Source organism: Ictidomys tridecemlineatus, chromosome 5, assembly GCF_052094955.1.
Source record: "Ictidomys tridecemlineatus isolate mIctTri1 chromosome 5, mIctTri1.hap1, whole genome shotgun sequence".
NCBI classification, from domain to species: Eukaryota; Metazoa; Chordata; class Mammalia; order Rodentia; family Sciuridae; genus Ictidomys; species Ictidomys tridecemlineatus.
Genome location: NC_135481.1, coordinates 179,808,797 through 179,832,786, shown reverse-complemented (window position 1 = coordinate 179,832,786; position 23,990 = coordinate 179,808,797). Strand labels below are relative to the sequence as shown.

General features: G+C 48.2%; 2 protein-coding genes across 3 annotated transcripts in view; both read left to right on the top strand.

The window, feature by feature from the left end:
* Nucleotides 1-21,338, top strand: part of Mtcl2 (microtubule crosslinking factor 2) — a 69,370-nt gene extending 48,032 nt beyond the window's left edge. Inside the window, exons 11-15 of the mRNA XM_005329861.5 lie at nucleotides 239-490; nucleotides 3,283-3,354; nucleotides 4,225-4,295; nucleotides 6,663-8,013; nucleotides 13,052-21,338. Coding sequence (XP_005329918.2) covers nucleotides 239-490; nucleotides 3,283-3,354; nucleotides 4,225-4,295; nucleotides 6,663-8,013; nucleotides 13,052-13,204 — 1,899 coding nt within the window. The 3' untranslated portion in view covers nucleotides 13,205-21,338. The remainder of the gene's footprint in view (nucleotides 1-238; nucleotides 491-3,282; nucleotides 3,355-4,224; nucleotides 4,296-6,662; nucleotides 8,014-13,051) is intronic.
* The window catches only part of Ndrg3 (NDRG family member 3), a 162,585-nt gene that overhangs the window by 58,355 nt on the left and 80,240 nt on the right, over nucleotides 1-23,990 (top strand). The gene's annotated exons all lie outside the window — the stretch shown is intronic.

Here is a 23,990-nt window from a genome sequence, read left to right as displayed (position 1 = left end):
AAGTGGTAGTTAAGTTGCAGAGAAAATGACTGAAAACCCCACAGTGCAGCTTGGCTGGTGGGAAGAGCTCCACACCGTCCTGCGAGGAGGGCTGGTTGTGAGGGGGAGGTCACCGAAGGCTTCCCAGGGGATGGCCCCCAAGGAGCCTCTCTCCCCTTCCCCTGCTGGTGCCCAAGAAGGGAGGAGGGAGAGTAGAGGGGCCCTAGGTGCCTGCTGCCCAGACTGCTCCCACCCACAGATGGAGCTGAAGGCCGGGAAGGGGCCCGGGGAGCGGGCAGGGCCTGAGTGGAAGGCGGCCCTGCAGAGGGAGCGAGAGGAGCAGCAGCACCTCCTGGCCGAGTCCTACAGCGCAGTCATGGAGCTGACACGGCAACTGCAAATCAGCGAGCGCAACTGGAGCCAGGAGAAGCTGCAGCTGGTGGAGCGGCTGCAGGGTGAGAAGCAGCAGGTGGAGCAGCAGGTGAAGGAGCTGCAGAACCGCCTGAGCCAGGTGAGGCTGGCCCCAGCTTAGGCTGATTTGAATCACAAGGGAGAGTCACTGTAGGATAAGTTCATGGGTAGCATCTCCTTCAGGTATAGCTGGATCCAGGTGCTCAGACAATGAAGTCTAGAATCTCTTTCAGATATAGCTGGAACCTTGTGTTTAGAGATTGCAGTAAGATCTAGGTCTCTCTCTGCCTCAGTCTTTCAGGACTGCTTTCCTCTTGTTAGCTTTTTTTTTTTTTTTTTTTAATTATTTTTTAGAGTAGATGGACACAACACAATCCCTTTATTTTTATGTGGTGCTGAGGATCGAACCCTGGTCCAACCCGTGCTAGGTGAGCGCTCTACCACTGAGCCACAATCGCAGCCCTCTTGTTAGCTTTACTCTGGTTTTGTTTTGTTTGGTAATAGGAATTGAACCCAGTGGTACTTAACCTTTGAGTCACAGTCTCAGACTGTTTTTTTTTTTTGGGGGGGGGGTGTTTATTTTATTTTATTTTGAGACAGGGTCTTGCTAAGTTACTTAGAGTCTCACTAAGTTGCTGAGGCTGGCGTCAAACTTGCAATCTTCCAGCCTCAACCTCCCAAACTGCTGGGATTGCAGGCATGTGCCACCACACCCAGCCGCTTTACTCTTTTATTAAATTTTACTTTGAAACACAGTCTGGCTAAGTCGCCAAGGCTCACCTCAGACTTGTAAGTCTCCTGCCTCAGCCTCTGGTAGCTGGAATTATAGGCATAGGCCACCGTGTCCAGCTTGTGTACACTTTACTCTGAAGCAAGCTATTTCCAAATATGACCACTCTCAGTTTTATGCGCGTATCTTACAGTTTAGCAATCGCAATTGGAAAGGTTTCTTTCCCACAAGTTTCTGATTGGCCAGGTGTGAATCATGTGCCCCACACCAAGGAACCAAGAGGGAGGAGTAAGAGTGATTCCCATGGGGAAATTGTAGTCCTTAGACTAAAATGGTGGGTGGAGAGGTGGGGTGGGGGCGTGAAAAACAGCCAGTGAGCAGTAAGCTCCTCTATGCTTCGTGTCACGTGCCCGGCACACCTGTCACCCTGTGTACTGTTTGTTTTGACTTTTTTCTTCTATTTTTTTATTTTAATTATAGCACTCAGTACTTCATCTTCATATAAGAATATTGCTCAGTGTGGTGGCCTAACCCTGTATCCCAGCCACTTGGGAGGCTGAGGCAGGAGGATCACAAGTTCAAAGCCAGCCTCAGCAAGGGCAAGGCTCTAAGCAACTCAGTGAGCCCATCTCTAAATAAAATACAAAATAGGGCTGGGGATGGGGCTCAGTGGTCAAGCGCCCCTGGGTCAATCTCTCGTACCAGGAAAAAAAAAAAAAAAAAGCCGGGGGAGGGAGTTGTGGATGTAGTTCAGCGGCTGAATGCTTTAGCAGGCATGAGGCCCTGGGTTCAATCCCTAGTACCACAGAAGAAAAGGGAAAGGGGGCCAAATATTACAAAGCCTATTCTCTCCCTTTCTTGATATTTAAACAATTTATATTCAGAGTTTCATTTCCATTTTTGATTAATCAAATCATAATGCACAAGTTATTTGCACTTTGCCTCTTTCATGGAGAGCTGTTCACAACAGGCTAGGGGAGGCCTCATCTCGTCTGACTGCTGCTTGACCTTCCGAGCATGGGGACACCAGAATTTCGTATTCCATATCGACAAGATCTAGATTGTTTCCAGTTTTTCTCTATTTAAAGTAGTGCCCCAGTGAATAACCCCAATGCACATTTTTCCACCCATGCATGAACATTTCAATAGGATAGATCACTAGAGGTGAAATTACTGTGTTCAAGGGCATGTGCATTTATAGTTGATGGGAACTGCCCAGCCAGCCCTCCAGAAAGGCTTCACCCAGTTGCACTCCACCGGGAGCACAGTGAGAAGGGCCTGTTTTGCTTTATCTTTGCCATTTTGAAACATCTGTTTATCTCCAGGTGTACAATGCTGTCTTACTGTTTTAATTTGCCTTTCTCTGATTCCTGATGAGGGCCTGCATCATTATGATCATTTGCATTTCCTCTCCTACTGCTGTCTCCAATCCTCCAGCAGCCCTGCAAGGTCACAATCACTAACTCCCCTTTTCAGATGAGGAAACTGAGGAAGAGTGATATGTCCAAAGTCATAAAGTGAGTAAGGGACAGGCCTGGAATCTAGCAGAACTCTCACATCTGGCAAGTTCCACTCCTGGGCCCTGACTCCTTCCCTGCAGAGATAGAGATCCCCTGAGGGTCATACCCACTAAGGAGCTTGTGCATGGTGAGTGGAGGATGGCATGCTAACATGAATTCTAGAACATTCCATGTACCATGTGGAAAGCAGATCAGATGCATCCATTTGCACCATCAAACCAAATTCCTGTCTCTAGGAAAGCAGTTTCTTTTTATTATATTAACAATAGGATATTTTAAATGATTTTAAAATTATAAGATAAGTTCCATAACATACCTGGGGAAACATATCGGCCCACAGGCCAGGCACACTAAGGTGCTACTCAGCTAGCTGATCCATGAACTGCAGCATGAATTAACAGCAATAATGGTTACTATATTAGATATAATGACATCCATCAGGATGCCTGCAAGAAATTGCTCTTATTATCATTTTCCAATCCAACTCAGGTAGCTCAGAGCTGCTACCCTCTAGAAGGAACCTTCTGGCTTCTGGCCCATGATGCTCCTCCCAGCTGCAGGGCAGAGCCCGGGATGTGGTCCTGCTCTGGGCCTCTGCTCACTCATGCCCATCACTGATGCGTGCTCTTTGCCCTTGCTCAGCTGCAGAAGGCTGCCGACCCCTGGGTCCTGAAGCACTCAGATCTCGAGAAGCAGGACAACAGCTGGAAAGAGGTGAGGATCACCCATGTTGTCTGGGATCCTGGCTGGGCCATAAATTCTTTGCTTGTGGGGATGTGATAGGAGGATGTTAACCCTATCCCACAGGTCACATAGCCTTGCACCTCGGGCATCTCAGGCCCTGGGGCCCCTATGCCTCACGGGTCCTCCCCATGGTTTGGGACTTGGGAAGTGTCCTCTGTCAGGGTTGTGATTCCAACCCTGGGAGAAACCCCCAGCCTCTCTTGCTTTCACCTGTGCGTGCGTCTGTGGAAAGCAGGTGTGGAGATCGGTAAGATCACATTGGTGAAGTCTGCACTTAAGGCTCAGGTGCACTGTCAGAGAGCAGCTCGCTGAGTAACCAAAGGCAGTGTACGGCTGTTTGCATCACTCTAGTTCATGACCAACAGAGGAAGTGGGGCGCCACTTAGGAGGCTTGATTGCAAACAATGAACACTGATTCTGGGGTACTGAGGGGGAGGATCTCAAGGGGGGCTCACCAGGGCTGGCAGCCAAGGAAGGCAGTTGTGATAACTGGTGCAGGTGCTGGGAATTGTGCCTCTAGAACCAGAGTGGACAAGCCCAGGCAGTAGCTGCATGGTCACTGCTGTCACCATGAGTAGTCTTTCTTGTTTTTTTCTTTTTGGTGTTTTTTTTTTGGGGGGGGGGTCACTGTTGACAGTACAGTTAGCACAGCATGTGTCACATTCTTATGGTGGGGGAGTTACATGCAGAGCCGCCAGAAACTTGACCAACAGTTGTTCTGGATCATTGCTGACATCATTGCTGGTGCTCAGATGAGAAGTCAAGTGTGGAGGGCCTCTAGTCACCTTCCTTCTGCATGCTGGTGGCCAGAGTTGACCCTTCCTGTCTCTTCTTTGACAGACGCGCAGTGAGAAGATCCACGACAAGGAGACGGTTTCCGAAGCTGAGCTGGGGGGAACCGGCTTAAAGAGGTGCTGGCAGCCCCACCCTGCCCGTCCTTTTGCCCCTCTCCTCTCCTGCCCCCTGTGCCCACCCCTGTGCCCCATCAGAATTGGGAGAGCAGCAGGATGTGGTCATAACCCAAGTCACTCAGGAGCTGGAAAGCCCGGGGCCAGGGGGATTCCAGACTGCAGCTTGATGTGTGTTTCTTTGGAATACCAGGGCCCCAGCGCATCCTAGCTGGCAGAGAAACCAGCTTCTTGGGGGTTCTGTTTTCTGTCTCTGGGTTAAGAGAGTCACCATGGACATCCATTCCTGGGGCTATGAGCAGCATCCATTGGGCCAGTCACATGCTGTGACCAAGGGGACTCCCCTAGACTAGTAGGACTTTGTCTCTACCATTAGGAAACACATGAGATAGGGAAATGGAACCTCACAGGAGCCACACAGAATAGCCCAGAAGCAAGGAGGCCCCAGGGTGGGAGGTGGGCACTGGAGCCAGAGGCTGGCTTTGAATCCCAGCTGTGTGGCTTCTAGTCTATGATTTTGGGCAGCTCCTCCCTGCCTAGTCTTTCCCTCTGTCTCTTCCCACCGTCTCGACGGCTGTCCGAGTCGTCCAGTTTATGTGATGTACTAACACATGACTGGTACTTCAGGCCTCCAGGTAACATATGCCCAGTCTGTGCTGGGATTTTTAAAATATTATATTTTAAAAACGTGTATTAACACGTTAATTGTAGAAATATGTGTTGATCACGTCCGTCCACCCTTCTTCTACCTCTCCTCCTCCCACTCCTCTCTCTTACCCGTGGCTCCCTTCCCAATCCCTAGTAAGCCCTCGTCGACTTTCAGGCGGGTTTTTTCCTTCTTCTTTTTAGTTTCCACATAAGAGAGAAAATGTGCAATACTTGTTTTTCTGTGTCTGACTTGTTTCACTTAACATGATATCCTCCAATTCTACCCATTTTTCCTGCAAATGACAGGATTTTATTTTTCCTTATGACTAATTAATACTCCATGGTGTATATATACCATAATTTTCTTTATCCACTCATCTGTTCATGGGCACCTAGGCAGGTCCTTATCTTAGCCGTGGTGAATGATGCTTCAGTGAATGTGGGTCTGCAGGTATCTCTTTTGTATTCTGGCTTCATTTCCTTTGGCTGTATACTCAGGAGTGGGATAGCTGGATCATAGGGTAGTGCTATTTTTAGAAGCACGTGGTCATGCATGTGCCTTAGTGTGTGTGTGTGTGTGTGTGTGTGTGTGTGTACGCGCGCGCGAGTGCGTGTTGCTGGCAACTAAATCCAGGGCCTGGTGCATGCTAAGCAAGTGCTATAGAGTTAAGCTACCTATACCCCAGCCACGGTGGTTCTATTTTTAGTTTTTCTGAATATCTTCTATTATTGTTTTCCATAGTGACTGTTTAATTAGGTTCCTATCAACAATGTATAAGGGTTCCTTTTTCCCTATATTCCCAGCAGCATTTATTGATTTTTTTTTTACAATAGCCATTCTAACTGGAATGAGGTGGATCTCATTGTAGTCTTGATTTGCCTGATGGTTAATGCTATTGAACATTTTCCCCCATATTTATTAGTCATTTGCATTTTTTTCTTACAAGAAGTGTCTGTTCAGATCATTTGCCCATTTTTTTCACCAGATTACTTGTTCTGTTATTTTACTTGTTTTTACATATTTTTTTATATTAATCCTTGTCAAATGAGTAGCCTACAGGGATTTTCTCCCACTCTGGGTTGTGTATTATTTTCTTTGCTCTTGCACAAGCTTTTAAATTCAATGTAATTCCATTCGTCAATTCTTGCTTTTGTTTCCTGTGCTTTTAGAGCCCTATCCAGGAAATCATGGCTTGTGCCAATATCTTGAAGTGTTTCCCCTGTGTTTTCCTCTAGTAGTTTCAGAGTTTCAGGTCTTACTTTAAGGTCTTTGATCCATTTTGAGTTGATTTTTTTGTCAAGGATGAGAAATAGGATCAAATTCAATCTTCTACTTATGGATCTTCCGTTTTCCTAGCAATATTTGCTGAACAGACTGTCCTTTCTCTAATGATGTTTTGGGCACCTTTGTTGACAATCAGTTGACTAAAGATGTGTGACTCATTTCTGGATTCTCTATGCTATTTTATTTCGTCTGTGCTTCTGTTTGTGTTGAAGATTTAATGGCATCTAAGTTTGGGTTCCCCCAGAAGCAAACCCTGAGATGAGGGTTTATATGAAAATATCTATTTGGGAGAAGATTCCAGGAAATACCTAAAAGTAAGACAGAAAGAGGAAAGCAGCCAGTTAAAGCAGTTCCCACCCACCAGGGAAGTAGGCCAGGGTGTGCGCAGTCTGTGTTATTTCCCTCTAACACCATTTTTCCTCCTCTGCTCTTCCCAGGACCAAATCTGTTTCCTCCATGTCTGAGTTTGAAAGTTTGCTTGACTGTTCCCCCTACCTTGCTGGTGGAGATGCCCGAGGCAAGAAACTGCCCAACAACCCTGCCTTTACCTTTGTGAGTACTGAGACCGTGGATCCAGAGAAAGATACCAAGGAAAAGGCAGGGCTCACGCCTCAGGACTCCAACCGCCTGGGTGCGCTGGGCTGCCAGGACCCTGCAGGGAGGCACATGCAGCGCAGCTACACGGCTCCAGACAAGACAGGCATCCGAGTCTACTACAGTCCCCCAGTGGCCCGGCGCCTGGGTGTCCCTGTGGTCCATGACAAGGAGGGCAAAATCCTCATTGAGCCCGGCTTCCTCTTCACCACAGCCAAGCCCAAAGAATCAGCTGAGGCCGACGGGCTGGCCGAGAGCTCCTACAGCCGGTGGCTGTGCAACTTCTCGCGGCAGCGCCTGGATGGGGGCTCAGCGGGCAGCGCCTCGGCAGCCGGGCCTGCCTTCCCCGCGGCCCTGCATGACTTTGAGATGTCGGGCAACATGAGCGATGACATGAAGGAGATCACCAACTGCGTGCGACAGGCCATGCGCTCGGGCTCGCTGGAGAGGAAAGTGAAAAGCACATCCAGCCAGACGGTGGGCCTGGCCAGCGTGGGCACACAGACGATCCGCACGGTCAGCGTGGGCCTGCAGACTGACCCGCCCCGCAGCAGCCTCCACAGCAAGAGCTGGTCACCCCGCAGCTCGTCACTGGTGTCCGTGCGCAGCAAGCAGATCTCCTCCTCCCTGGACAAGGTCCACTCCCGCATCGAGCGGCCCTGCTGCTCGCCCAAGTATGGCTCGCCAAAGCTCCAGAGGCGCTCGGTGTCCAAGCTGGACAGCACCAAGGACCGCAGCCTCTGGAACCTGCACCAGGGCAAGCAGAATGGCTCGGCCTGGGCTCGCTCCACCACCACGCGGGACAGCCCGGTGCTGAGGAACATCAACGACGGGCTGTCCAGCCTCTTCAGTGTGGTGGAGCACTCAGGGAGCACGGAATCTGTGTGGAAGCTGGGCATGTCCGAGACCCGGGCCAAGCCCGAGCCTCCCAAGTACGGCATCGTGCAGGAGTTCTTCCGCAACGTGTGTGGCCGCGCCCCGAGCCCCACCGCAGCCGCGGGAGAGGAAGGCGCCAAGAAGCCCGAGCCCCTCTCCCCGGCCAGTTACCATCAGCCGGAGGGCGTGGCCAGGATCCTGAGCAAGAAGGCCACCAAGTCAGGCAGCAGCGAGGAGGCCAGAGCCACCCTGCTTCCCCAGGTGGGGAAGGACGGTGTGCCCCGGGAGGGCGATGGCACCTCCGTTCTTCCCAATGAGGTAGGTGGGTGGAGTTTGCCCTTTTTCTTGGGAGCGGGGATTGGCTTCCAGGGTCTAATCTCACGTGGATTTGTGTGTGTGTGTGTGTGTGTACTGGAAATTGAATCCATGGGTGCTATACTACTGAAGCACATCCCCAGACCTTTTCATATTTTATTTTGAGACAGTCTCCCAAAGTTGCTTGGGGCCTTGCCTAGTTACCAAGGCTGGCTTTGAACTCAAGATCCTACTGCCTCAGCCTCCCGAGACTCTGGGATTACAGGCTTGCACCACAGCACCTCCCCCACTGAGCTACATGCCCAACCCTTTAAATTATTGGATACTGGAGCTTGAACTAGGGGTGCTGCACCCCTGAGACACATCCTTGCCTCTTTTTACTTTTTATTTTGAAACAGGGTCTTGCTATTTTGCCAAGCCTGGCTTCAAATTTTTGATCTTCCTGCCTTAGCCTCCCAAGTAGCTGCACCACAGTGCCTAGCTCTTTTGTTTTTTTTAATTCAAGAAATATAGTCGTATGTCTCAAATACTTCTTATGGTCTGACATGGGGATGGATGTCCCAGACCTGGAACAACACAAACCTGGAGACCACATGGTCTGAATGCCAATAGACTAGTAAGTGGTTTAACCAGTGGTTTGACTACTACATAGCAGAGACCTCCAGCATCCTCCAGGGAAAGGGTGTGCCCGTAGCTCTCTTGCCCTCACTAGTATGTTGTGTGGCTTGTTAGGCTCGGGAGAGCCAATTGTAAGTATTATTAAATATTAGCCTGCCTAGGCATGCCTATAATCCCAGTGACTTGGGAGACTGGGGCAAGAGAATTGCAAGTTTGAGGCCAGCCTCAGCAACTTATAGAGGCCCTAAGCAATTTAGCAAGACCTTGTCTCAATATTAAAATTGAAAAGGGCTGGGGATATGGCTCAGTGGTAAAGCACCCCTGGGTTAAACCCCTGGTAGCAAATATGAAAAAAAAAAATATATATATATATATATATGCCTGAGCCAGGTGCTATGGCACAATCCTGTGATTCCAGCTTTTTAGAAATTGAGGCCACAGGATTGCAAGTTCAAGGCTAGTCAGGGCAACTTAGTGAGACCCTGTCTCAAAAAATAAAAAGGGGTGAGGGATGTAGCTCAGGGGTAAAGTGCCCCTGGGTTTAATTCTCATTGCCGCGACAAAATAAAACAAAACATTAACCTGCCTACCAGCCCAGCAAGACTTCACACCTACGTGCTCATATTGTCTCTGTGAATTTTTTCTGGATGCCCCCCTCCTGATATCAGTTTTGATAAGTCAGGGATTACTTGACTCTTAGCAAAGGAGGCATGGAAGTTAGCATTGCAGAGGAGAAGGAAACCTCTCTGAAGAATGATGGAGTACTTACTGCATGGAACCCAAGAGCAGAGACTGAAGGGCTAGCAGCTTCTCCCTGTCTCCCTCTCCTATATTTTGAGCCTTATTTGCTCCTATGTCCTCTTCCTCCTTCTCATTCTTTTTGTTGTATTTGCACAAGGACCATGTGAGCTCTTTCAGCTCTTGATATACCACATCTTTCAGTTCAAGCACCTAAGAGATACTGATTCGAGCCTCTTATACCAATTCCACATTTCCAGGAGGAAGAACCTCTGATTGGTCCAGCATGGGTCAGGTGTACCCCTTGGTCCAGTCAGCTGTGACCAGGGGTCTACGGGGTCTGCTCTGGGCTCAGAGGAGATAGGGACACAGAATACTGTGTGAGATGGCTGGGATTGGCCCAAAAGGTCAGCTTCCCTATTATTGTATATTTAGGTGGTTTCTAGTTTTTCCCTAATGTAAATGGTGCTGTGGTGAATATCTTAGTGCAAATTTTTTTTTTTTTTTTTACATTTCACATTATTTCCTTAGGTTTCAGTTGCAGAAATGGGATTATAGCATGAAAGGATATAAAAATGTGTAAGGTATTTGATAAATGTTGCCAAATTGTCTTTCAAAAAAGTTTGTCTGGGGTCTGGGGTTGTGGCTCAGTTGTAGAGCGCTTGCCTAGCGTATGTGAGGCACTGGGTTCGATTCTCAGCACCACATATAAATAAATGAATAAAATAAAGGTTCATCAACATCTAAAACATTAAAAAAAAAAGTTTGTCTTGTAGGGGGGCTGTGGTTGTGGCTCAGTGGTAGAGTGCTTGCCTCGCATGTGTGAGTCACTGGGTACAAGTCTCAGCACCACATATATATAAATGAAGAAAATAAAGGTCCATCAACAACTAAAAATTTTTTTAAAAAAAGTTTTTTGCTGAACTGGGAGTATAGCTCAGTGGTAGTGCTTGCCTCACATGCACAAGCTCTGGGTTCAGTCCTCAGCACTGGAGAGTGACAGAGAGAGAGAGAGAGAGAGAGAGAGAGAGAGAGAGAGAGAGACTGTCCAGTTTTACAGCCTTGGTAGTGCAGGGTGAGTGCATTTCTTCTCCACACATCTACTCAGCTGGCTGTCTTGTTTTTGTTGTTTGGTACCAGGGATTGCACCCAGGTGTGCTTAACCACTGAGCCATATCTCCAGCTTTTTTTTGTATTTTATTTAGAGATAGGGTCTCTCTGAGTTGCTTAGGGCCTCACTGAATTGCTGAGGCTGGCTTTGAACTAGTGATCCTCTTGTCTCAGCCTCCTGAGCCTCTGGGATTACACTGGCTGTAATTTTGTAAAATCTCTTATTTATTTATATTTTTTAAACTTTTAACTTAATTTTTAACTAATTTATTCCTATTTTTAACTTTAATATTCATGCTGAGCATATTGTAAGAATACACCTGAATATAGTCAAACACAGCCATTGCATTAACATTTTCCAGAGAAACAGAACCAATAGTGTGTAGGGGAGATTGACAGATATCTATCTTAAGGATTGGGCCCACATGGTCATGGAGGCTGGCAAGTCCCAAGATCTGTATGATGAGTCACAAAGGCCTGAGAATTGGTTAAGTTAATGATTTCATTTCAGACTGAAGCCTGGCAGTCACGTGACCCAGGAAGTGCCCATGGTCTGAAAATAGAAGAAAATCTAATGTGCCAGTCCAAAGGCTGTCAGGCGTGAAGAATCGACGTACTTGGGGGGAGAGTCAGCATTTTTGTTCTATTCGAACCTTTACTTGATTGGATGAAGCCTACCCACATTAGGGAGGGGAATCTGCTCTACTCATTCTGCCAATTAATCTCATCCAAAAACACCCTCACAGAAATCCCTAGAATAATGTTCAAACCTAATGTCTGGGCAGCCTGTGGCTGAGTCACATTGACAAATAAATTAATTATCACATCCATAAAGCCAGCACCACACCAAGAAACAACAGTACACAGCTAACTGGCTTTTAAATGTTGATTTTAAAGTTGATGTACATATTTTTCAGTATGTTAATGTGCCAGTGACCTGTTGACCCAGTAGTTCTCTTGTTAGGAATGTAGTCAGTGGAAATAATCACAGAGGTGGAAGATGAAGCTTGCATAAAAGACTATGTTGCAGGCTGGGGTTGTGGCTCAGTGGTAAAGTGCTTGCCTGGCACACACAAGGTCCTGGGTTCTCTTCCCAGCACCTCAGAAAAAAAATAAAAATAAATGTGTTGCATTATTAATAAAAATTGTTGACCTGTGTTAAATGTCTAATAGGTCCTTTGCCTAGGGCTTTTACATATCATATCTGATTTGACCCTTACAACTTTGAAAAAGGTATCATGTCTTTCATCTTATGGGGGAAATCAAGCCTCTGAGAAGTAATTGCCCAAGGCCATACAGTAAGTGATAACAGGGATTTGAGCCAAGCAATCTTGTTCTACAGGTGCGTTTTTCTGTGTGTTGATAATAGTAAAAAATCAGAAACTACTCAAACAAACATCAAAAGTAAATTGGGGCCAGGCGTGGTGTGCATGCCTGTAAGCCCAGCAACTTGGGAGGCTGAAGCAAGAGGATAACAAGTTCGAACACAACCTCAACAACTTAGTGAGACCCTATCTCAAAATAAAAAGGGCTGGGGAAGCCAGGAGCCGTAGCTTTGGAGGCTGAGCCTGGAGGATCATGAGTTCAAAGCCAGCCTCAGCAATGGTGACGCACTAAGCAACTCAGTGAGATTCCGCCTCTAAATAAATTACAAAAATAGAGCACAGGGAGGTGGCTGGGGAAATAGCTCAGTTGGTAGAGTGCTTGCCTTGCATGCACAAAGCCCCAGCACCAAAAAAAAAAAGTCAAAATAAGGCTGGGGATGTGGATCAGTGATGGAGTGCCCCTGAGTTTAATCCCTGTTACCTACGCCCACCCCATCCCCCAAAAAAATTAGGGCTGGGGAAGTTGCTCAGTGATAGAGTGCTTGCCTAGAATGCCCAAAGCCCTGGGTTCAACCCCCAGCATCACCAAAGAAAAAAGTGAATTGAATATATAAATTATTTCTATTCAGGGCTGGATTAAAGCTCAGTGATAAAGAACTTGCCTGGCCTCTGTGAGGCACTGGGTTCGATTCTCACACTGCATATAAGTAAATAAATAAAGGTCCATTGGCAACTAAAACATTTTTTAAAAATTATTTCTATTTAGCAGAATAATGTACAGCTGGGGCTAGAGATATAGCTCAGTTGGAAGAGTGCTTGCCTCTCATGCAAAGGCCCTGGGTTCAATCCCCAGCACCAAAAACAAAAACAAAAACAAAATAGTATACAGCTATTAAAAGAGATCTAGGACATACATAGTGGCAAAAAAAAAAATGTTCATGTTTTGCAATTGCAAAATAGGATGTAGGTGATGAAATCAGTATGTATATGCAGTATGTTGAGAATTTATTTTTGACATTGCAGGACTTCGACAACATTCACTTTTTTCTCTGTATCTTCTGGACCACATTAGAATGAATATCCATTACTGTCCAAAAGGGAGGAAAATGGAAAAATGGCTCCAGAGAGGGGATGCAGCCCCTGGGAACTGGTCTGTGGGCATGGCTGAGTCCAATTCCATGCCTGGCTGGTCACCCAGTGGTAGCTGTCCATACTTCCTGACTCCTGACCTCTTCTTTCCCTCCTCTTAGGACGCTGTCTGTGACTGCAGTGCCCAGTCTCTTGCCTCCTGCTTTGCCAGGCCGTCCCGCTCTGCTATCCGCCACTCTCCTTCCAAGTGCAGGCTGCATCCCTCTGAGTCTGGCTGGGGCATGGAGGAAAGGTTGGCCCCTGCCAGTGAGTGACAGAGCAGCCCGGCTCCCTGCCTCAACCAGCCCAGTTCCTGGGAGGTGGAGAGGAGGCAAGGGGCCATGCCCTGGAGGGACAGAGCTATACCACTGCCAGAGAAGAGCTTTCACATCAAGGTAAAGCGGGTCTCCTGCTGACCAGTGGGTGGTGATCTCTGACTCCCAAGGGAAGGCACTGAGTGGGAGATAGACCAAAACTGGGCCCATTGGAACCAACCCCTGGGTCCTAAAGGAGACCCTTGCCTGGATCCACCCATACCCACTTCTCAGAAGAGCCCAGGAAGAGATGCACCTCTGGTCATGCTTCGTGGAAGGGGACTCACAGAGATGTTCCCTGTTAACCACGTAACCCTTCACGGGGAGGAGACACCACCAAGAACATGGGCTCTGCTCTAGGGCCCACCTTGGGTTCCTGGCAGAGCTAGGCTAGCCACACCATCCCCTCCTCCTGGCCTTGCTGCTCTGGATTGCTGGGATTCTAGGGGGTATGATAGGGCCGTAACCAGGGCCAAGAATATGCTCAGAGTCCTGGAGCCTTGGATCTCCTTGCTCATACCTGGAGCAGTAAAAACTGGGAGACAGTGGGAATGAGTAGGGCTCAGGTCAGGGAGCCATTGGAATTTCCTCCCTTGTCAAAGTGATGGGGGCGAGGGGAACCTTTTGGGAGACTCCGTGAAGACAGAAATAGGTAGAGTCAGTCTTAAGAACTGGTGCATAAAAAAAAAAAAAACTGCCTACATGCCCATGCCTTGACCTGGGGCCTCTTTCCCCAGCACCCTGGAGGAGACTACACCTCCTCTGTGTTTACATCCTGCAGCTGGTGGAGGGCAAAGAGACTCCCAACAGGAGACTCCCAACTGGTCACATCAGGCCAAGGAGAATTCACAGTAGACTGGAGCCCAGAAACACATTTCTTGCCTAGATTGTTTATTTGAATTTTTCGTACTATAAATATTTAAGGTGGTTTACTTTATTTTAATAATTTAATTGACCCCAAAGTCCTTAAGGTAATTTATTGGAGATCGACACGTGTTCTTGCCACTGGGACAATGTGGGACTTGTAACACCATGGACAGGCATGGGGTCCCCAGTGTGGACCAGGTGGCTCAGCAGCCACGCTCTGGTCTACTGGTCATTTAGGAGGGCCCCTCACCAGACCTGGTGCCCTGTAGCTTGCTCCCCCAACACCGCTGACCCTTTAGCCCAGAGCACTACTTTCCAGCACCTGGTCCTTGCCCAGCCCCCAGAGGTCAGCCTGTAAATGCTCTGGATGGGGTGGTGGGCCAGACTGTTGTCACCACTCCCCCGGCTTTCTCCCTTTCCCTTCTCCTTTTCCTCCCGTCTCTGAAACCTTCTGTAATGAGTCAAACATGGATTACAACAGCTCTATTAAGAGCACAGAAATCCCTCCAAGTTCCCTAAGTGAGAACTCGCAGGAAAACAGGATGGACTTCAAGAATGTTGTTTACTGCCGTTTTGCACATGGATCTGAGAGTGTCTGCCCGCCTGCCTCAGTTCTCACCAACCTGCCAGCCTTTTCACCAGCCTGTCTCCTCAGCCTTATGGCCTCTCACGGCTCTTCTCCCAGCCTTGGATCCACCGCCTGCCCTTTCCCATGCCCGTGGCAGCTGCCCGCACCGTCTGATGGACTGAACATAGCTCATTGCAGTATCATGAGGAAGGTCTCATGTGGCCTCTCCCTTGGTGCCAGTGAACCCATTTTGGTTGTGCACATGCCCACCCCCTACACACACAGATGTGCAGCCCCACTGTCACTGACTGGGGACCCCGAGTTACATCACAGGATGGATTGGCTCGTCTACACAATTCCCCATCAGAAAAGCCAACAGCCCTGCAAGTTTTCCCCCGACCCTGGACTCAGCAGATGCCTCTGTACTCCCTCCTGCTGGTTCCCAGCCTACCCTTTCAGGGTCATCTGGACCACGTAGTTCTTCACCCCCATTCCCTATTGGCCGCACATCAGGGGCACGCCTGTCCTTCCAGCTGCTTCCTTGTGCCCCAGTGACTTGTGTGGGCATAGCTGGCAGGCCATGGAGCCGTGGGCTTTTCCCCCCTGAGATGCCGACCCTCCCACTCAAGAGGTCAGGGGGCCCCTCTAAGGTTATCTGCAGTGAGAGGATTCACACCAGGCCACAAGCCACCAGAGGCCTTTTGCCACCTCCCGAGCTGAAGAGGGCCAGGGAGGCTGCACTCTCAGCCTTGGGGAAAAATCCCCATGAGACCTGAATTCACCCCAGGGCCCACGGGCCGCTCAGCCTTACCATCGTCCTCATCTGAGATTGTCGTGCCATCTTCGTTGTCTGGGCATCTAGCCCCCCCAGCACCCATCGGGTGTTGGAGGCTCCAGGTCTTGGTTTTCAGTGAAGTCCCAGTTTCCACTCCTTGCATGCCACTGTGCAAGGCCACTCGTCACTGTTCCTCAGAAGCCTCTGGACATGGGGCTTGGTGGGGTTAAAGTGTTATGTGTAAATACTGGTTTGGTTTCATTTTTAGCGTTTTACTTGGTAACTGGTTGTTTTCTTTTTGGGGGTGGGAGGGTTGGTTTGTAAAAACTCTCTACTCTTTTGGAATGTAATTTCTAAGTTTGTTTCTTCAAATGCCTTTTTTTTTTAATGTCTTGGTAACATTCCCAAAGCAGAAAACTGCCTGACCCACAAGTGGGGGCTCCCCTGGAGGATTGGGGTGCCAGGAAGGAATGCTGCCCTTCTTCCCTTTCTTCCCCTTCCTGTTCCCATCTACCTTTACTCCTACCTGCTTCCTCCTCCTCCCCCTTCCTTAGCTGTCTTCCTCCTTTGCCCCATTTCCTCTCTTTTCAACCAAAGTCCCAAGGAACCCTGGGGTCCTAATCTCCTACAGACTACCTGAAGGGGGTGCATGGGTTGACATCAGTTGGTTGGGGGAGGTGTGGGACCAACTCCATGATTGACCCCAAACTGGGTGACTTCTCATTTCCTGTGTCTGACCTCTTCCCAGAGCCAAATTAGACCCTCCTGGAGGCAGCGGTGACTGTACATGAAATGAAAATAAATCGAACCACTTTGGTGCAATGGCTCTAAGGCCTGGATCACGCACAAGTCATCGAAATTCAGTTCCCAGTCCTACCAACCCTTTGTCCCAGTCCTTCCTCACCAAAAGCTGGCCTCCAAGACGTTTTGCTGTCTATGACCACAAAAAAAGAGCCCTATCGCTTGGCCCCCAAAGGAATGCTCTTCTATTTTCTGGCCTCTAGATGACAAAGCTGAGGGCCCATAGACTTGATCCTCTTACACCCTGATGCTGGTAGGGAGCCATCATACCTGCTCTCAGGTACTCTTCATGGATTTATCACCCAGCCTCTTTTGCCCGGATAATGTCAACGCTCTTCCTCCCTCTCCCTGCCCATCCAGGGTGTCTCCCTGCTCCAGCCTTATCAGCCACCAAGTCCCTCTACCTCTTCACTAATAATGACCACAATCCCCTGATACATCCCACCATGAGCACTTTACTATCTGGAGATCACTTTCCTCTTCCCCATCTCCTTTAGGTCTCTCAAAGACAACTTTCCGGAGGACAGAAACTGAGGTACAGGCCGCATCCCAGAGCACCCACCTGGGAAGCCAGCAAGTTTAGACAAGAACTTTGGTCTAGTGGATCCCCTAGCCCTACTCTGTCCCGATTGCTATGCAAACCCACTGTGTCACTGGGAGCACTGGCAGGGTTTAGGACACCCAGAACATGCCATAGCATGTTCACCAAAACGCCACCAACAAATCTACCCACCTCATCACTGGACATGTGTTCCAGAGGGTGTTCTGAGGACCCCTGCATTGGAATCCTTTGAGGGCGTGTGCAAGATGCAAATTCCTGAACTCCACTTCAGCCTTCTGAGACAAGAATCTGCATGCTTAGCCAGTCCCCAGGGGATCCCAAGCACTCCTGGCCACAGCCTGACCATTAGGCCATCATTCTTTTCATCAGTAATTACAATGTTATTTTATTTTATTTTTGCAGTAATGGGGAGTGAACCTAAGGGCCCTCTACCACCTAGCCACCTCCCCGCTCTTATTTATTTATTTATTAAATTTTGAGGCAGCATCTTGCTAAGTTTCTAAGCCTGGCCCCCAAACTTGTGATCCTCTTGCCTCAGCATCCTGAGCTGCTGGGATGACAGGCAAGCACCACCATGTCCAGCCTGCAACACTGTATTCTTTTTTTTTTTTTTTTTTTAAAGAGAGTGAGAAAGGAGAGAGGGAGAGAGAATTTTTAATATTTATTTTTTAGTTCTCGGCAGACACAACATCTTTGTTGGTATGTGGTGCTGAGGATCGAACCCGGGCCGCACGCATGCCAAGCGAGCGCGCTACCGCTTGAGCCACATCCCCAGCCCAACACTGTATTCTTAATACTGAGCACCAAGCTGGGCCTTACAGAATCTGGTCCTTCACCAAACTCTGCTTTGGTCTAAGAGATTTAGATTTCCCAAAAATTCAGAAACAATGAACAATCTTATGCATTTTTTTAATAATTTTTTAACTTGTTGATAGAACTTTATTTTTATTTATTTATAAGTGGTGCTGAGGATAGAACCCAGCACACATGCTTGGCAAGCACTCTATCACTGAGCCACAACCCCAGCCCCTTAATCATACACATTTAATGAGACAGAAAAAAAATAGAAAATCAAAAGGCAAGATAATGTATTCTTCATGTCTGCCTGATTTAATTCCCATAAATGTTACTCTGTGTTTCTTCACAGCCATAGCAAAAAGAAAAAAAAAATCATATGATTTTATAACTTTCATCATCCAATCATGGCAAGCAAGCAATTCTTCTGCTACTAATTTTATATATATATGTCCTCTCTTCAAAGGCCATGGAGCCACTTAGTGTTTTTCCAAGTTAAGCTAAGATGCAAGGATGTTTTCCAGGAGACTATTGTTAAAAAACATAACAAACTGCCACCAATTTGAATGACCTTGGCTCAATCATGTGGCTAGCCTATGCCTCAGTTTCCCCAGCTATAAAGTGGGGATAATGGCCTACCTCTTGTGGCTGTAGTGAGGACCAAATACAACACTGTGCCTGCAGGTCTACCTGGAAAAGTGCGAGGTTCTATAATGATGTAAATGGTTTGACCACACTCATTGTTCCCAGGTCAGCCCTCAGTGCCCTGGTGCTGGGGATGACACCACCTCATCTGTCCGTTGGTTTTAATAAATAAAAAGGACACTACATGTGAATCTGTACCAGCCCCCTCACTTATTTTTTTAATTGTGGCAAAATATACATATCGTAATTGGCTACTTTCACTTTATTTTTAGTGGCTTTTAGTATGCACACAGTGTTGTGTAATCCTCACTCCCAGCCATTTCAGAACTTTTTCTTCGTCATCCCAAACTATAACTCTGTATCCTCTAAACACTAGTTCCCCATCCTCCCTGCTGCCCCCAGCCCCTGGGATCCTCTAGTCTTCTTTCTTCCTCCTTGGGTCAGCCTACTCTCAGAACCTCATGGAGGTGGAATCCTACCACATCAGTCCTTTGTCTTAGCCTTTTTGATTTTTAGGTGAGGAAATCAGGCCCAGAGAAGGGAGTAGGTCACCCCGGGCCTCACAGCAAACCAGTGGCAGAGCCAAGACCAGGTCCTGGGCTGACTGCCTACAGGCCCTGTACCCCTGATGAGGCACCTCTCTGCCTTTCATGATCTTGGCTGAGCCCGTTTCTCTCTCTGGGCTTGGTGTACTTGCTTCCATCCTCTCACCCATCCTCTCATTTCTCATCTTCCAAAGACCCCCGCCCGCCCGCCTCCCCCCACTCCCCCCCAAGCTGATTCCTTCCAGCAGATGGAGAGTCTTTGGCCCATGGCCAGGTTTTCCTCCTCTGGGCCCCAGGTTTATTGCCGTGCCAGCTCTCAGCCCTCCTGGGACATCCCCCCTCAGCACCGTTCCTCCTACAGATTTCTTATAACCTCAATGAAGCCCTCCCTGCCCGTCAAGCTCACATTCCCTCCTATCAGGGGAGTGCCTCTGTCATCTCCCAACTTCAATATTTGCTCTCAGATCTGGTGTCCTGCATTTCATGCTTGTTTTGTTTCCTCACCCCAGAGGGGACCCCTTGCCCTCGTATCAGGCAGCCCCAGCCCTGCCAGCCCTTCCCATTGGGTTCACCCCACCCCAGCAACCCCAAAGTCCAGAAGGATATCCCCCCAGTCTCCCCCTTGAGCCACACTATCTTCTCTCTCTCTGCAGCCTCCCAGCACTTTCCACTGGGGGCTATATGGTGGATGTGGAGGTTGGATCCCCCTCCTGGATGGTCCTGGTTGTAAGACAGATTCAGTCTGACTCGGGTTCTTCTTTCCCTCTCTCTGGTCATCTGTACATCTGTCTGTCTAACCATTTTTTTCTAACCCTGGGTATCGTCACCTCCAGAATAGTTTACCCTGGAAGAACCTATAGATTACATTCCCAATGTGCAGAATCCATAGACCCAAGATCCAAAGATGACGGAGGACATAATGCCAGGCCTGAGTCCCTCCTCAAGGCTTCTCCACCACCTGCCCTGCCCACTCCTTCCTCCCCATCCTGAGACCCTTCTCTCCCCCTTGGCTATCCCACTGGCCCTGCTCCCTGCACTCCCTGCCCCTCACCAGCTCTCTGGACTCCAGACCCACAGGGAAGGAACTTTGGTTTCCTCTAACTCTCCTGAAAGGGTGAGGCAGTCTGAACCTGGCTGCCTTGTTAACACTCCATTCTGAAGCCACCTAAACCACTCCTATGAAGAAGGATCTCAGCTAGCCATCTGGAAACCTAGCCTAAACCTAGGCTTTCTTAATTTCTCTGACCTTCTCAGTCTTACGGTCTTCTGATGAGCATTAGGATGACCCTATGGGCCCCAGAGCACCCTCCAAAGCTCCGCCACTGATCTCTGTGCCTTAGTTTACTTCTCTGCACAGGGGGGCTCACCAAAAGTCCATTCCCAGGATCTTTCCAGACCCTTTGGTGCCTCTATGGCTGGACCTTGCCTGCCATGGCCCTGCCTGGAGGTACCAGGTTGCCAAGGATAAGGTGACTGGGGGCACCCTTCCAGACCACTAGCTCTCAAATTGTGTCCCAGTAGCAGGAGCATCGCCAGGGAACTCAGCAGAAGTGCAAATTTTGGGCCCCACCCGGGGCATACTGAATTAGAACTTCCCAGGCAGGTAACAGCAAGTTGGGATTTGAAAGAGTTTTCCAGGTCATTCCCACATGCACAAGCTGGCCAACTGCTGGCCCAGGCTAGCAGTGAGTGCAGGCTGGAATGGACTGGAGCTGGCAAAGAACGGGGGCCCCTGCCCCCCGTAAAACTACAACAACAAAAACAACCATTGGTGTCTCTGCTTCCAGGAAGCTGGTGGGCTGGGGAGGACATGCAGTTTTCCCTTTCCTGTCCCTGGCTCAGTGCCAGCCCTGCTCACCCTCTCCGATTTGCCTGGGTTTTACAAAAGGCTGTCTGGGCAGTGGCAGCAGGCAAGGGTGGGAGTCCTGGAGAGGCAAGAGGCAAAGGACCCTGTTGCTAGTTTGTTAGTTTGTCCCTTGGGAACCTCACCATAGGCCAGATGGTCTCTCTCCAAGTGGAAAGAATCCTAACTCTGCAAGAAAAAAATCCTAAGTCTCCAGCTCCTCCTCTTCCTCCCAACCCTAGGAAGACCTTATTACAGATCGTGCCAAAAAAGCTCCAAATCCCCGACACCTGGGGAAGAGAGCCAGAAGCTGTCCTTCCTCTTCATCCTGGTCCCTCCCCAGCTCCTGCCAATACTGTGAAGCCCCCTTCCCACTCAGCCTGGTGAGGGTCCTGCAGCTGTGGGTCCTGGGAGACCCCCCAGGTAAAGGCCCCCGGGGAGGGAAGGGACCAAGGGCATCCTTGGGCCAACTGTCCACCTGTCCTTTCCACTGTTCTCTCCTCCTCTCTTTTGTCTTCAAAAGGCTCCTTCCCTGGATGGATTGGGTGCTAGGACAACTGCAGTCCAATCCACCAGCTCTCCCCGCCCCCCCCCCCGTGTCTTATTTCAGACATGAGAATAATTGTACAGTGTAAACTTACAAAACGTTTTTAATGGTTGTAGATTGGAAATAAAGTATGTCATATGAACAGTTGCTATGACTTGGCTTCCTCTCTGATTTCTCTAGCAGGGTGGGGGTGGGGCAGCAGGTTTGAAACTTGACTCCAACCCACCTGCATTTGCCTGGGAAGATGGGAATACCAGCTGGTGGTGTCACTTGGGAGGGACCACCAGGAGTTCAAGCTGCTTACATGGCTGATTCAGTGTCTCCCAGGAGGTGCGTTATGACCAGTAAGAAATACAGAGCATTCAAGAAGAAAAACAGGATTAAGCTTTTCTGCAAAAGCCTTAAAAGAATTTATTATGGTTAAAAAAAAAAAGGACAATTAAGATATGGTCCTGAAATTAATTATCTCTAAACATCTTTTACCTCTCACAGATGCTGTAGGTCAGGAATTTGGGAGCTGGGTTGTTCTGCTTCAGGGACTCTGGAGGCTGTAATCAGATGTCAATTAGGCTGCAGTTATTCACATTTTATTTATTTTGATGCTGGCAATGGAACCTCACACATGCTAACAAACACTGTACCACGATTCACACCGTCCAACCCTGGCTGCAGTTGTCTGAATGCCTGACAAGGGCTGCAAGGGCGATTTGAAGGTGGCTAATTCACATACCTGACAAGTCAGTGCTGGCTATGGGCAAGAGGCCTCAGGTCCTCAACAGGCAGAACTCTCCATAGACCTGCTGGTGTATAGTCACAACATGGCAGCTAGCTTCACTCAGCTACATCCCCAACCCTTTTCAGTTTATCTTGAAACAGGATGTTTGGGACTATAGGTATGTGGCACTATGCCAGCTTCTACAATATTGTTGAGAGCCGCAGGGCCTATACAAACCATATCATTTCAGTGTGGGAAGGGACAGTACAAGGGCATAAACACCAGGAAATGAATCACTGAGGCCATCTTGGAAGCTGAATATCACATAATATTTGAGAGATCTCTTCTTTTATAAGGGGTTAATAACAGCCAGGCCTGTACCAGGCACTGAGGACACAATAGATGGGTCTAGAAAACAAGATATCTAATGTCAAGGGGTTGGGGAGCCCAGGGGAACCAGGAAAGTCTTCACAAAGGAAGAGAAATCTGAACTGACAATAAGGTTGAGATGCTGACCAGATGAAGGGGATGGTGTTGGACTACAATACAAGCAAAAGCCTAAGGGGAGATGGTACAGAGGGAGGAACAGTGTGTATGAAAGCCCAGTATAAAGAGCAGACAACTACTCAAGAGGCTGAGGCAAAGAATCACATGTTTGAGCCGGCCTGAGCAAATTTGCAAGAACTTATCTCAAGCTAAAATTTTAAAAGTGCTAAGAATGTAGCTCAGTGGTACTTTGCCAAGCATGTATTGTTGAACCACAATGCAAACAAAAGCCCACTGATTCCAATTTTAAATCAAATTAAAGCAAGCTTGGATTGTGTTCACAAAACAGCTCTTGTGAACTGGCCAGTGACTGTCTCTCCCAAAGACAGGCTAGAGATCAACCCCCAGCTCTCCAGGTAAAAGGTTTTATTATTTATTTATTTATTTTTGTTTTATATTTATTTATTTTTTTTAGTTTTCGGCGGACATAACATCTTTGTTTGTATGTGGTGCTGAGGATCGAACCTGGGCTGCACGCATGCCAGGCGAGCATGCTACTGCTTGAGCCACATCCCCAGCCCCGGTAAAAGGTTTTATAGCACAAAGAGTTACAAAGGGGGGTGTCTTGGGAACTTACAGTTAACAGGATCTGGCAAGCAAAATACAAAGGCAGATAGCAGGTTAATGATCTACGTGGCTTAACATTTCAAGGTAGAGAGTACATTGAGATTCCAACATTAGAATTTATGAGGTGCTGCTGAGGATTTAGGAGGGTTGTTATCTGGTCAAGGAGAGCCAGGCATGAATGAGTTCAGAGTACACACAGGAATTTCAAACAAGTTTAAACATCAGGTGGTCAGGCCAAATAGAAATCTTAGTATTTTATGATAAAAGAGAAATGAGCTTTTCATAACTTTGTGACAAGATGAGATGACTCCCAATCTTAAGATGGAATTAGGTTGGGTTCATCAGTGTGAGGCCCCAACTTCAATCCCCAGTCCTGCAAAAGAAAGCAGAGCAGTGCCAGGCATGGTGGCACACACCTGTAATCCCAGCAGCTTGGGAGGCTGAGGCAGGAGTATCATGAGGTCAAAGCCAGTCTCAGCAACTTTGAGGCACTAAGCAATTTAGTGAGTCTCTAAATAAAATACAAAATAACACTGGGGATGTGGCTCAGTGGCTGAGTGCCACTGAGTTCAATCCCCAGTACTACCCCCTGCCAAATAAAATAAAATAAAAGAAAGAAAAGAAAGCAGAGAAGAACTAGAGAAATTAAACAAGCTTGGTGTCTATGGCATGGGGAATGATGAAAGAAGAGGCTGCATCAGATCACACAGTGCCTTTATAGAGAAAGGATTTTTATACATCCTGTGGACAGAAGGGAGCCATGGGAGAATTCTGAGCAGAGAAAAGACATAGAGGATGTTATGGCTCTGGATTCCATGAGGCAATATTCTCAATGGCCTGTCCTGGTTGGTTCCACTGAGTTCTGTTCTTAGATCATTGACTAATGGCCACACCTGCTATGGAAGGATGGCCAGTCATGCTACTGTTGCCTTTACCCACTCCTTTTTCAGGCCTTGTGAACTGCTTTTAAT